This window comes from Salmo salar, chromosome 06 (genome assembly GCF_965601325.2).
Source record: "Salmo salar chromosome 06, fSalSal1, whole genome shotgun sequence".
NCBI lineage: Eukaryota > Metazoa > Chordata > Actinopteri > Salmoniformes > Salmonidae > Salmo > Salmo salar.
The window spans coordinates 78,732,947-78,747,459 of record NC_138296.1 but is presented as its reverse complement, the minus strand read 5'-3'; the positions used below and the strand labels follow the sequence as shown (position 1 = coordinate 78,747,459).

The following is a 14,513-nucleotide window of genomic DNA, read 5'->3' as shown; positions in this document are numbered from 1 at the left end:
AGGCACCCTTTCCCAATGCCCCAGGGCAGTGATTGGGGACATTGCCCTGTGTAGGGTGCCGTCTTTCGGACAGGACATTAAACGGGTGTCCTGACTGTCTGTGGTCACTAAAGATCCCATGGCACTTATCGTAAGAGTAGGGGTGTTAACCCCGGTGTCCTGGCTAAATTCCCATCTGGCCCTCATACCATCACAGTCACCTAATCATCCCCAGTTTACAATTGGCTCATTCATCCCCCCTCCTCTCCCATGTAACTATTCCCCAGGTTGTTGCTGTAAATTAGAATGGGTTCTCAGTCAACTTACCTGGTAAAATAAAAAATACAAAAGTTGTCCAAAGGTATAGCTAACCAGTTTTATATGGGCATACACAAAACAACATGAAAAACAGACCTACGCAGGTTTAGGACATCTTCTAGGAAATTTATTTCAGTGAACATCAAAGTTTGCATCAGCATAGTTCTTTCTGAAAATATTGTACATTTATTATTTTTTAAGCTTAAATATCGCACATTCCTTTCACAATGATACACTTTGTTCTTCTGACATTCTGATTGAAGAAAAATTACATAATTTCTTTGCAAGTTTTTTTACAGAACACGTTTTATTTGTTTTATGTACATATTTTTTCTTGATATAATTCCATAAAATGGGATCTGGAAAAGGATCCATCAAACCAAAGTAAATACACTGCCTGCAATGATTTATTTTTCATGATTTCTGAAGGTCGTTGAAACACCTGCACAACACTCTCCACTTTCACCACTATGATTGCATTCAAAAACAAAAAGGAAAAACTGGATTTGAAAAAGTTAAAACTTCAGCCGAACATCAACTCTGGACCTGCCACCTGCAAGGTTTCTTTTGCGGCGCGTTTACAGAAAAGACAGAGAGAGACAGGTGATGGGGAATGACAAACTGCAGGCTTTTCGACATAACCACGATTTCTGGACACAAACAACAGAACACCACCTATGGGTGGAATGCTAACTGAAAAATCTCTGTGCGTAAATCAAATGTTGCGCAAGTCTCCAATTGACTTCAATGCATGGTTTTACTCAAAAGCATGTCTCAAGTTAGCCATATTGCAAGTTAGGACTCCATGAAGCTCCGGCCTACTCTCCAATATATGGTGAAGTTCAGAGCAGGGGAAGTCACGTTGGTTTGACTTTGGAGAGGCAGGAGCGTTGTGGTTATAATTGTAGTCAATGATTGTTGTTCTAATGTCCAATCCTTGAATGGAGAGTGGTCATGTTGTCTTGATTTTAAAGTGTAGTGGTTGTAATGTCTTGAGCATCACGTTGTGCTTGTTTCAATGTCCTATTACCTTGAACATCACGTTGTGCTTGTTTCAATGTCCTATTACCTTCAACATCACGTTGTGCTTGTTTCAATGTCCTATTACCTTGAACATGGAGTTGTACTATTGTGATGATATCTGATTCCTTACATATTCCTCTTGACCAGGGAGATTTGTGGTATGTTTAAATGTCCAGTTCCTTACATGTTCTTGTACATGGATCGGTCGCAGGGCAGCTGAGACTGAGTGGCAGCGGTCAGTTTAAGGTGGAAGTGGTAGACGGACAGCGTGATGACGATGATGAGGCCCAGGATGAAGCTCAGGATCAGAGGAAGAGTCTCCTCGAGCTGTTCCCTCTGGTCCGTGATGCACTTATAGGCTGCAGGTAGACACACACACACACACAGTTCTAATCTATTCACACGTGTGTGTGTGTGTGTGTGTGTGTGTGTGTGTGTGTGTGTGTGTGTGTGTGTTTTTTGTCTGTCTGTTGCATGCCAATGCCTTGCATTAAATCAACTGTTAGTGATGTGTTCATGTGTCAAATAAGCTCAAAAGTGCATTCAAACACATGCTACCTACCCCTACACACACAGACACACACTCACACTCATGCACACACAAACACACACACACAGTTCTATCCACACATGTGCAACTAAAGCTACATGACTGGCCTGCAACCCTAAACCATAAACCCTAAACCTTAACTTTAACTAACTGGGAAATGAAACATGGGTTTGCTGGTCAGTCACATCCCTTCATTTTTCCCATCCCCACAGTGAGAAGGTTATCCTCTATGAGAGAGGGTTAACGTGACATCACTGATTAATATCAGGCCAAAGGTCAACATTTAATAATATGAGGTCAAAATGTCCCAGAAACAGTCTCACTGGTCTCTAAATTAGAAAGAGTCACATTTAAGTGATCTGTATTTTTTACTTTTAATGAGTTATCATGTCCCGAATTAACTCAAGAATATATCAATATCATACCAGTCATCAATCAATTATTTTCATATATCAGTCTCATTCTGAACGTCACAAATATCTTAATCCACAAGAACCCTAGCCTAAGTGATTTATCAGTGATACACAAATTGGCTTAACTATTTATTTACTAACTAATCACACAGAAACACACACACACGGTATAGGTTATCAATTACTAACATAATGCACATGAAAATTCCCTAGTGGACTAACCCAATATTACGGTTTATTACACAATGGAAAGGGGTGGGGAAAGATAAAGAGCAGGAGAGACAAAGAAAGTGGACTTATTGTACATACATTTGGAAACTACGCTCACCGTAAATATGAATATTTAGCACCCTAACAACCGCTAATTCGGATTAGAAGTGAAACATATTTATGCGTAGATGTTTTTTTCTGACGTCTTTCTGTTGAAATCACTCTATCCGTCTACGGCAAGTAGTTCAATGTAAGTCTCTGGTTGTCCACCAGAGGTCACAATGTCCTTAGTTGTAGGCTTCTTTGTCGCTGAGTGTTCGTTAGAATGGATACATCAGAGGTGTACCTTGCGATGTTCACATCGATCTGTACTTCCATCTGGTTGTTAGACTAGATACCTCAGAGGTACCTATGATGGTGAGAGAGATTTGTTCTTTCCCTCTCGTCTTGGTCAATTGTCCTAGACTACTTTACAAACCAGCTGCAGACTGGGAATTTATTGGTCTAGTCTTCAACTTATTTTTTACATTTTTTTTTCTAAAAGGGTGGATCAGCGTAATATTGTGGAAAGATTGTTGCTTCCATCAATGTAATTGTCTGCATCATTGCCAATCCCCCATATTTTGTTTTTTGGTAAATATATCCATACACATCTTCTGTTGAATCTGACAATTAATCTTGATGGTTGTACAGTCATCTTAAATAAAACTGTGAAGGACCTTGGCGTTACTCTGGACCCTGATCTCTCTTTTGACGAACATATCAAGACTGTTTCAAGGACAGCTTTTTTCCATCTATGTAACATTGGAAAAATCAGAAATTTTCTGTCCAAAAGTGATGCAGAAAAATGTATCCATGCTTTTGTCACTTCTAGGTTAGACTACTGCAATGCTCTACTTTCCGGCTACCCGGGTAAAGCACTAAATAAACTTCAGTTAGTGCTAAATACGGCTGCTAGAATCCTGACTAGAACCCCAAAATGTGATCATATTACTCTAGTGCTAGCCTCCCTACACTGGCTTCCTGCTAAGGCAAGGGCTGATTTCAAGGTTTTACTGCTAACCTACAAAGCATTACATGGGCTTGCTCCTACCTATCTTTCCGATTTGGTCCTGCTGTACATACCTACACGTACGCTACGATCACAAGACACAGGCCTCCTAATTGTCCCTAGAATCTCTAAGCAAACAGCTGGAGGCAGGGATTTCTCCTATAGAGCTCAATTTCTATGGAATGGTCTGCCTACCCATGTGAGAGACGCAGACTCAGTCTCAACCTTTAAGTCTTTATTGAAGACTCATCTCTTCAGTAGGTCCTATGATTGAGTGTAGTCTGGCCAAGGAGTGTGAAGGTGGACAGAAAGGCACTGGAGCAACGAACCGCCCTTGCTGTCTCTGCCTGGCCGGTTCCCCTCTCTCCACTGGGATTCTCTGCCTCTAACCCTCTTACAGGGGCTGAGTCACTGGCCTACTGGTACCCTTCCATGCCGTCCCTAGGAGGGGTGCGTCACTTGAGTGGGTTGAGTCACTGACATGGTCTTCCTGTCTGGGTTGCCCCCCCCCCCCCCCCCCTTGGGTTGTGCATGGCGGAGATCTTTGTGGGCTATACTCGGCCTTGTCTCAGGATGGTAAGTTGGTGGTTGAAGGTATCCCTCTAGTGGTGTGGGGGCTGTGCTTTGGCAAAGTGGGTGGGGTTATATCCTGCCTGTTTGGCCCTGTCCGGGGGTATCATCAGATGGGGCCACAGTGTCTCCTGACCCCTCCGGTCTCAGCCTCCAGTATTTATGCTGCAGTAGTTTATGTGTCGGGGGGCTAGGGTTAGTCTGTTATATCTGGAGTACTTCTCCTGCCTTATCCAGTGCCCTGTGTGAATTTAAGTATCCTCTCTCTAATTCTCTCTTTCTCTCTCGGAGGACCTAAGCCCTAGGACCATGCCTCAGGACTACCTGGCATGATGACTCCTTGCTGTCCCCAGTCCACCTGGCCAAGCTGCTGCTCCAGGTTTCAACTGTTCTGCCTATGGAACCCTGACCTGTTTACCGGACGTGCAACCTGTCCCAGACCTGCTGTTTTCAACTCTCTAGAGACAGCAGGAGCGGTAGAGATACTCTCAATGATCGGCTATGAAAAGCCAACTCACATTTACTCCTGAGGTGCTGACCTGTTGCGCCGTCGACAACTACTGTGATTATTATTATTTGACCATGCTGGTCATTTATGAACATTTCAACATCTTGGCCATGTTCTGTTATAATCTCCACCCGGCACAGCCAGAAGAGGACTGGCCACCCCTCATAGCCTGGTTCATCTAGGTTTCTTCCTAGGTTTTGGCCTTTCTAGGGAGTTTTTCCTAGCCACCGTGCTTCTACACCTGCATTGCTTGCTGTTTGGGGTTTTAGGCTGGGTTTCTGTACAGCACTTTGAGATATCAGCTGATGTAAGAAGGGCTTTATAAATACATTTAATCTGATTTGACATACGCATATATACACATACCTATATAGACATACATACTTTTTTTTAGAATATAACTTTATTATTCCCTGCAAACCCTACCACCCTTCCCCCAATTGGAGTCAACTAATAAACAATAACACTTAGGCTTCTACTTCTTCAACTTATTTAATTGTCAAGAGTTTCAGAGGGTCTTACCCTTTTCTGGTCTTGTAGTTTTAACCATTTCGTGACGTCCGGCTTACACCATCCACCTGCTTGGTCTAATATGTTAATTCTTCAGCGAGTCCTTTTAAGCCCTCTGGTCGGAAAGGTGGTTCCATCATGTTGACACAATGTCTGTGCTCACATGGGCGTGGTTACTGACTTGGCCCAGGTTTATATGAAAAGCCATTATCTCATTTAGAAGGCTAAAATCATATTTCTATCCTTTCAAAAGTATTCTTATACTTAATCATTTATTTCATACAACATTTAGATGCAAACCTGATCACTAGGACGTGCACACTTATCTTGTAATACAGTCTTTCTGATCATTTTTATGATATCACAAAATATACATTAATTTTCCATATTATATCTGTCATAATTCCCAACATTTGGATATTGAAATATATTGCCCCAATGTTCATTGTTTGAAGTTTTGGCAAAGTCTCTCTCCGTTGTAACAAAATTATTTTTCACTTCTCCGTACTTCAGTGCAAGAGAGAGAAAGTTTACAACTGGTGTTAAGTCATAAAACCGGCCCAACTCCCCCTCGGGGGGGTTTGAGCTATCTGTCCTGCCATGTGCCAAGCTGATCTGGCGCCTCTGATCCTCACCCAGGAGAGAGAGTCATGACAGAACTATAGAACTAAAGTCTGCATTGAGGACATGGATACAACTACAGCAATATGACCTCTCTAATGACCTCTCTTGCTTTCTCCTCTACTCTCTTTCCTCTCTCTCATCCTCCCTCCCTCCCTCTCTGCAGCTCTGCTCTTCAATCTGCAGTAACATCCCCCAGAGAGAGAGAAGGGTGAGGGAGAGGGAGATGAAGGGAGCGGGGAGAGTGTAGTTTGTAGGGGTTGTGAGAACTCCTCCAATACTACTTTACGACAAAGTGTCATCACCATCATCACTAGTGTCAGATCTCTCCTCAAGATGACAAACTTTTTGATACTGGGCTATACATTTGACATGTGTGAAACATTTGCAAATTGAGGGGAGTACTACTGTAGGTTATTGTTCTATTTGTATCATCACTGAACATGGCTGTATGACATTAGGGTTAGAGTCTGTACCTTCACTGAACATGGCTGTATGACATTAGGGTTAGAGTTACAGTTAGTTAAACTAGAGTTAGTTAGGGTTAGGGTTAGAGTCTGTACCTTCACTGAACATGGCTGTATGACATTAGGGTTAGAGTTACAGTTAGTTAAACTAGAGTTAGTTAGGGTTAGGGTTAGAGTCTGTACCTTCACTGAACATGGCTGTATGACGTTAGGGTTAGATTCTGTACCTTCACTGAATGTGAAATCTGAGTTGATGTCGAAGGGCTGGATCTGGACGTCACTTATGGCAACAGTCACTCCCTTCTGGTGGTCACTGGAGATGAGGGTGAGTGTCTGCTTAGCCTCGCAGACATATGAGCGGCCAGCAGGGGTCTCTAACGCTGACAAATGGTGGGTGCTGGCTGTGTGCTTCCCAGCTGTATAGAGAGAAGGAATAGGAGGATACAGTTCATGAGGAGACATATTATATGAGTAGGTAGGTACAAACAGAAAATGCATGCATACACACACAAGCATGCATTTCATACAGAGAAACACAAAAGCACAACTTTAATAGAAGTTGGTAAAAGAAATGTGTATGCCTATAGGATACACAATATTGAAATAAAAGTCTATGTAGCCTATTCAGCAAATATTTATGAAAGATTTAGGAATAAGTATTGAAATGTTAAAACCTCTTAAGTATAAAACCTCTATGTACAAGGGTATAGGATACAAACACATAAAACAGCCACTGCGATAGACACACCAATAGCATGTACAGAAAAAAAGGCGACCTACAGTATAATCAAAACGTGCTTCGATGAAAATCCAGCAAAAAATGCAATGTTTGCTTTCAATAACTGCATTTTCAACTTTACTCCAGCCTGTCCCATCATGAGTTTTAAAATGTGGATTAATATTAAATCCAAAAACGGCGCGGTCGGGGTAGACTACGTGTCACGGTTGTCATAGGATGAAGGAGCGGACCAAATCGCAGCGTGTGTATCGTTCCACATTTTTTCTTCATTAAACTGTGAAACTATGCAATACATACAAATAAACTGAATGACCAAAGACAACAAACCGTGATGAAGAGTTACAACATACACTTACTCAAAATCAATCTCCCACAAACCCAGGTGGGAAAAACACCTACTTAAGTATGATCTCCAATTAGAGACAACGATGACCAGCTGCCACTAATTGGAGATCATCCCAAACAATGCCTAACATAGAAATACAAAACTAGAACATAACATAGAAAATCTAAACTAGAAAACCCCCCCTGTCACGCCCTGACCTATTCTACCATAGAAAATAACAGCATTCTATGGTCAGGACGTGAATGTAGCCTATATTAGTGATTTTTTTTTATGCTTCTCAATAAGTCACGACGGCTATTAAATGAATTAGTTTATAATAGATCTAATCGAAATGGCTGAAATAAATCAGAAGTGACCAAAGAAATATTAAGAAGGAACATAATAATAATAATAATAATGTTTTGTAGAAAGAAAACTGAAAAAATACAAATTACATTTGGAAATATCCAAAGGCCCATGTGAATTGTCTTTCTTAATTGTATCAGTTTAGTATAAATGTGAAATAATTTTTCAATGAAACCATATCGCAAAACAAACACAGAAATTGCTGAGTGGGTTACAATTGCTACTCACGGTTGTATGAGTTGAGGAAATGCGTTTTCTCCGAGGTGTCATAAACGAACTGCACCTTGCTAATCTTCCACACATCATGTCTCTTGCCACTGGTTTCCTGCAACACACACACACACACACACACACACACACACACACACACACACACACACACACACACACACACACACACACACACACACACACACACACACACACACACACACACACACACACACACACACACACACACACACACACACACACACACACACAGTCATTCCCTGCTTTCCAATATTCGTTTTTTTACCATATCGTCACCAGCAGCAGAACATTATGCCTGGCTGTTATGTGTAGGCGATGTTACCCAAACAGATTTTTACAAGAATTCCACAGGGGGTGAACGCACTTAATGATTTTGGGTAATTGTAAATCGCCTCCGCTTGCCCACTGACTATTTCATACAAGGGGACAAACCTTGACGAAGTAGATGCGGAGTGTGTAGGCGTTATCATTCCACGAGATGTGTATATGGGCGTCCTGGCTCCCGCATTTGCCCTCTATGTCTGCCCCGCGAGGCAGAGCCAGATACGCATTCTCCGTGATAAGCTACAAAGAACAGAACAGATCATTCAGTAGTGTATGATTCATTGTGTTGATCAGACACTTGTTTTATTCTCAGTAGATTACTCTTCTATGAATTGTTTCACACTGGTACACTGTTGCTACAGCCCAGTACAGTGTTTCCAAAAGATCTGCACATCATTTTACGCACAGTCCACAGTGCGTAATACCGTGGCATGGCTGTCCGTGTGTCTGAATGAAAGACAATTGTTACATACAAAAATGGGACAGTGTGTTACTGTCAGTTCAAGTTGATAGACAGACGAAGTCTGACAGGTTCTGTCCACCTACACATTCCCATAAGTAGGCTAGGTCCGGAGGGTAAAGTGTCTCAAAATGTAGGGCTATTCTAACTTTATTATCTACCCAATTGTATATGCAATCTTGACTTGAACAGTGTACATTCAAAGTAAAAGTAACATTCTACAAATATGCTGAGCCATCAAATATCGGAGTCATGTCTTACATCTATCCCATTGAGCGCGAGGACATCGAAGGGGACCATGAAGCGGACAGCGAACTCGACCATGAGGCATGTGGTCCCGTTCTCTCGTACCACGAATATGTCTTTATCCGGGTTGGTGGACAGACCGGAGAGGTTCTCTCCGTCCTGCTCCGCCGTGACCGTAAACCGGACCAGGATCGCTGAACACAGGGAGATATAGAGTCATGTCAGCAGTGTAGAGTACAGTGGGAATAAAGTGGCAAATCAATAACAGTTTATATGTTTTCTAGCGCCAACTATATTCCAATGAATATTCTTAAAAACCTCTACATGATTGGTGGGTCCCCTGCGGGACGGTTGAGCTAACGTAGGCTAATGCGATTAGCATGAGGTTGTAAGTAACAAGAATATTTCCCAGGACATGGACATATCTGATATTGGCAGAAAGATTACATTCTTGTTAAGGATCGGACCCGTTTTTTCAATTTTCGCATAAAATTACATACCCAAATCTAACTGCCTGTAGCTCAGGACCTGAAGCAAGGATATGTATATTCTTGATACCATTTGAAAGGAAACACTTTGAAGTTTGTGGAAATGTGAAATTAATGTAGGATAGTATAACACATTAGATCTGGTAAAAGATAAGACAAAGAGAAAAAAAACGTGTTTTTTTGTATTTTTTTTGTACCATCATCTTTGAAATGCAAGAGAAAGGCCATAATGTATTATTCCAGCCCAGGCACAATTTACATTTTGCCCACTAGATGGCAGCAGAGTTTTAGACTCATCCAATGAACCATTGCATTTCTGTTCAATATGTTGTATCAAGACTGCCCAAATGTGCCTAATTGGTTTATCAATAACTTTTTAAGTTCATAACTGTGCACTCTCCTCAAACAATAGCATGGTATTCTTTCACTGTAATAGCTAATGTAAATTGGACAGTGCAGTTAGACTAAGAGGTTTTAATTAAAACATGTGAGATCAACAGATGGAACAGAATAAAATAGAATCTGTAGAAAATAGAATAATGAACTACTTAATTTTCAGTCAATGATGGTTGGAAAGAATCTGTTTTAGTGTCAATGATGTTGTAGACTGAATAATCAGTGTATGATCAGCAAAACCAGGGTGCCCAAATACTCAAAGATTAGACTCAAAGATTAGACTAAAAGGGACTTATCTTCTCCCAAAAGACAACGGGCCGATCATTTAGCGAATCTTCTCTTGAGTATATTTGCCCACTCAGATGTAAAACAATACACAGCTACATGACACGGTTGTAAGATACCTCTTCGATCTCAAGTGAGTGAGTTACTCGTCCCCTGCATGCCTTAGCGACATGGGCAGCTCATTGGGACGCCCATACCAGTGAGTCTAATGCTCTAATAATGACAAGCACTTGACTCTTTTTCTCATAAAGCGCATTTCACCGCACTGACGTCAAAACAGGTGGTTGTGCTGCTACGCACAAATTCAACAGGATTTTTTCTCTCTATCTGTCTCTCTCTCTCACACACACACAGATGCGCGCCCACACATACACACACACACACACACACACACACGACAGACAGACACGCAGGCTGCAGTGTGCAGTCACGACCGAAATATCGTATGCCACACACACACACACACACACACACACACCGCACACACACACACACACCCCCCGCTTACCGAACAAACACAGTAGAACTCCGGCGCTGTCCAAGGTGCTGAATCTGAGCTTCTCCATTGCACTGCTGAAATGGCTAAATGGCTGGTAGCCTTGTAGTGAACCCGCGAAGAGAGAGCGAGAGCGAGAGAAAGAGAGAAAAGAGAGCGGGAGAGAGAAAGAAAGAGAGAGAGGAGGGATACCGCTGCTCAGTGTCTCGTAGTCACGATCATCGCGAATGCAGCAAATCTCCTGGTGAATGTGAGAGTTAGCACCTGGTTTGCTGCGTATTCAAATGTCACGGTTGTTTCGTTAACTGCTATCTGAACGCATTGTACAGCTTAAAGACTCTCTCCTCTCTCTAAATTCAGACGATGGGAGAGCTTTTGGTGAGCGTCACCGGCGGCGAAGCAGAGTTTCCCCTGCACATACTAAGACAGACAGGGAGCCGGAAACGACGCTCTGCGTGACTCAGGCGATTCGCTGGGGGAAGAAGTGAAGTTTCTCTCCCGAAGTTAGTTTCCTTCAAGAAGCTTCGCAGCAGCAACCACAGCTAGTCAGTCCCGCAATGCTGCTGTTTCCATCTCTGTGATTGCAGCTGAGGTGTGTGCTACCCCCTCCTCTCTGCTTCTGGGCAGGTTGTAGTTGCTGTGGCGTGTGTGTGCGTGGATTGCAGTCTGGCGACGTGCTCTCCCCCACACACAACGGAATGTGAACTCAATCTTGAGAACACCGGGCAGTGCGTGTGTGCGAGTGTCCACTCTCTCACACCTTTGTTATAGACATTGCGCATACTACAGCTTAAATACACAGTCTTGACTTTTGTGTGTCTATGATTTTAATGATTTTAAACGTTAATAAACACACGACACGAATAACTATGTGTGATGTGTCAGATGATGTTGTATCTCTTGTAATTTGGTAATAGCGGACATTGCCAGTGTATGCCAAGCACTCAGAAAATAATAGCTGATCGAGTGAAAACTGCCTGTCAACCGTTTCAGCTCTGACACCTCTATACTCATGTCACCTCTACCGCCCCCCCCCCTTCACATTGCTTCCACAAACATAGGCAATAAATAATACATGAAAGAACTATAACGCGCTGTAAATGTGCTAGCTTTCTCAGTAGACTTTACAGAATGACCCAGTATTCTAACGTCAAGGTTATGTGAAGGTTTCATAACTTACCAAGAAGCTTGACATTGAGGAAACACACACACACTTTCCTCCTCCAAAGAACACAAACACTTACCATTTAGAAATACCAACGATGATTTATTCATTAATATTAATATTTCACAATTCAAGAATATAACTGAAATAGAAATGTAATCCATGAAAACAATTTAAAGAAATGACATGTATAGTATTGATATTTCACAACCGATATGAATAGCTATGAAAGTGATGGCGTTTGTTATTCCAAGTAAATGTACATAATCTTTACAGTAGCACAGGAATCCTATTTGTGCTGCTTGAGGCCTCCCCGTGGATATGCATTTGCTTTTGTCCCGCCCCTTCCCAACACTATACAAGAGGGCTACTGAATAGCTGCAGTGTGTACAGGTATTTGCTCCAGCCCAAGGCAGAACTAACACACCTGATTCAACTAATCTCCTATAGTCCTCAATCTAGAATCACAATTAGGCAAGTTTAATAAAGTGTGTTAGTAGTGCTGGAATAAAATAAGTGGGGGGGAAAGCCTGCACACACTGCGGCTCTCCAAAAGGACATTTGGCTATTACGCATGATCCTCAGAGAAATACTGTTTAAGAAGAATGGGCCGTTTTAAAATTGAAGTCAAACTCGCATTTCACTGCACTGATACTGTCTATGCTGGGCTTGCTACCCACCTGCGGGTGTCTCGTGCTCAGCGGGAATGTCTCTGAACGCGGCATTCCTCGCGGTGAACCTGAGGCGGGATCTCCTCCACACGCGCCTTCCTGCGCCTCCTTCCCGCTCTGTTTAAACGCGGGGAATGTAAACCTCCGAAACAGTTTGTTGCCCAATACAGTGAACGTCGTTGAGGAGCTGGTAACAGGTGGTGTAAAATCGGGAATTTCGGTGTTGGCTGTCGGTGAAACGTTTCTCCACATAGTTTTGGTTTTGTGTAAAGGCATTTTCGAACGGTCAGGAGGTGCAGGACTGAGGATGCTTGTGGGCAAACTGCACCTTTTCTGGTAGTAGCTGTCGTCAAATCTCCTCACACTAAAGTCAGGTCCTGTTTTCAGTTTGTCATTATCCCATTCGTCTTTGCCTTTGTTGCCTGTGATAGGAGTTAGTAGGAAACCAAGACGAGAGGACGAAGAGGCTATTGGCGCAGATATTGACGCGCAGCTTTTGGTGGTTTTGAGGTTGTTTTTGGCCGGCCGGGGCGAATAGAGAACCGACATGTGATTGAGATGCTCAGATCCTCTGGTAAGAGGAGGCAGGTGATTGTCAGAGCTGGTGAACTTTTCCCCAGGTTTGGTGATGACACAGATGGTTTTGGGTTTAGGGCAGGTCTGGAGGTTGTTAGATCGAGGAGGGGGTTTGGGGGTGAGGACACCCGAGAAAACCAGCTCCTGTGGGAATGTGGGGATGTCAATCTCTCTCTCAAACTCCTCGATGGAATCCATTGACTGTAATCGACTCTTTAAGATCAGAGAATTTCTTCTGCGACCCGAACGCCTCAGGAGCCATGTCCCGTCCACTGCTGTCAAGCTGTCGCTTTGGGGACACGCCTGGAGAACGTCTGGTGTCTTAATGGGATCCAATAACTTTCTCTCCAACTTCTCCTCATTTACGTTACAATTCGAGCTGACGTGGGACTGACCATCTTTCTGACCCGCAACGTCATTTCCACGGGTTTTCTTTGAGTTGCTGGTAAGCGCATAAAAACAGTCTGTGTGGCCGAGAAACTTTGCTACCTCCACTGCCGAGTTACCAACTTTATTCTGTCGGTCTATTTGAAGCCCCAGTCTCTTGAAGGCTCTCACCAAGAACGAAATGACCGGTGAGTGACCAGCCACTGCCGCGTACATCAGCGCAGTGTTCCCCCACGCGTCAACGATCTCTGGATCTGCGTTGTTTCTAACCAAAATCTTCACCGCGTCAAGGTAACCTTTTTCACATGCGTAACTGAGCGCGGTGCGGCCGCTCTCGTCTTGACAATTGACGCTGGCGCCCCTATGGAGAAGCATCTCTATGAATTTGGACCTGGTCTGACATTCGGGTAGCAGAACAGATGAGATGAGAGGGGTCCTCGCGCCCTCCGTTTTGGAGTCGATGATTTTCCCATCCAGTGCGTCGAGAATGAACCTCGCCAAGTGGACCTTATCGTTCGACATGGCCTCGAGGAGGATTCTGGTGCCTGTTTGGCCGCTGGACTTATCCGGAAGTTTCAACATGATGACTTAATTGATAGAATAACGGTTTTATGTATGTTAGACACGAAGCAGTATCTGTTCAGGAGCAGGTTTGATGTAACCTCTCTCCCAACCTGATGCACACCGCAAAAAAACATACCGCCCCTCAAAGCTGTTTTATAGTCACGAAAAGCCATGGAGTTGCCAGGACAACGCTAACATCATTATCATACTTTTTCAGTTTTCTAATGGAATCACTAATAGCCTAATTGTGATAAGGTGCTTCAGAGGCTGCACCGCCTGTTTGTGTGTAGGGGTCTGGGGGACTGTGAATTCATTTAGCTCTTATTGAATGTGATTATTGCAACTGGAACAGAACAGAAGCTTACAGCTCATGCCTGTCAGGGTTCATTGCAGTCGAAATTCTGTATCATATTGTAGAAAAACTGATGAAACTAACACTGTAAAAGGGTGACATTTTTTGTCAGTGTTACAGTTGAAGTCAGAAGTTTACATACACTTAGGTTGGAGTCATTAAAACTCGTTTTTCAACCACTTCACAAATTTCTTGTTGACA

General features: G+C 43.0%; 1 protein-coding gene across 1 annotated transcript; it reads right to left on the bottom strand.

The window, feature by feature from the left end:
• Nucleotides 1–402: 402 nt before the first annotated feature.
• LOC106608065 (lysosome-associated membrane glycoprotein 5) lies at nt 403–11,448 on the bottom strand. Its single transcript, XM_014205745.3, has 6 exons — nt 10,610–11,448; nt 8,948–9,126; nt 8,335–8,466; nt 7,879–7,975; nt 6,448–6,636; nt 403–1,679 (listed from the first exon to the last, which is right to left on the bottom strand). Exons 1-6 carry the CDS (start codon nt 10,665–10,667, stop codon nt 1,501–1,503), a joined length of 834 nt encoding a protein of 277 aa, XP_014061220.1. The 5' UTR covers nt 10,668–11,448; the 3' UTR covers nt 403–1,500.
• Between the last annotated feature and the right edge of the window lie 3,065 nt (nt 11,449–14,513).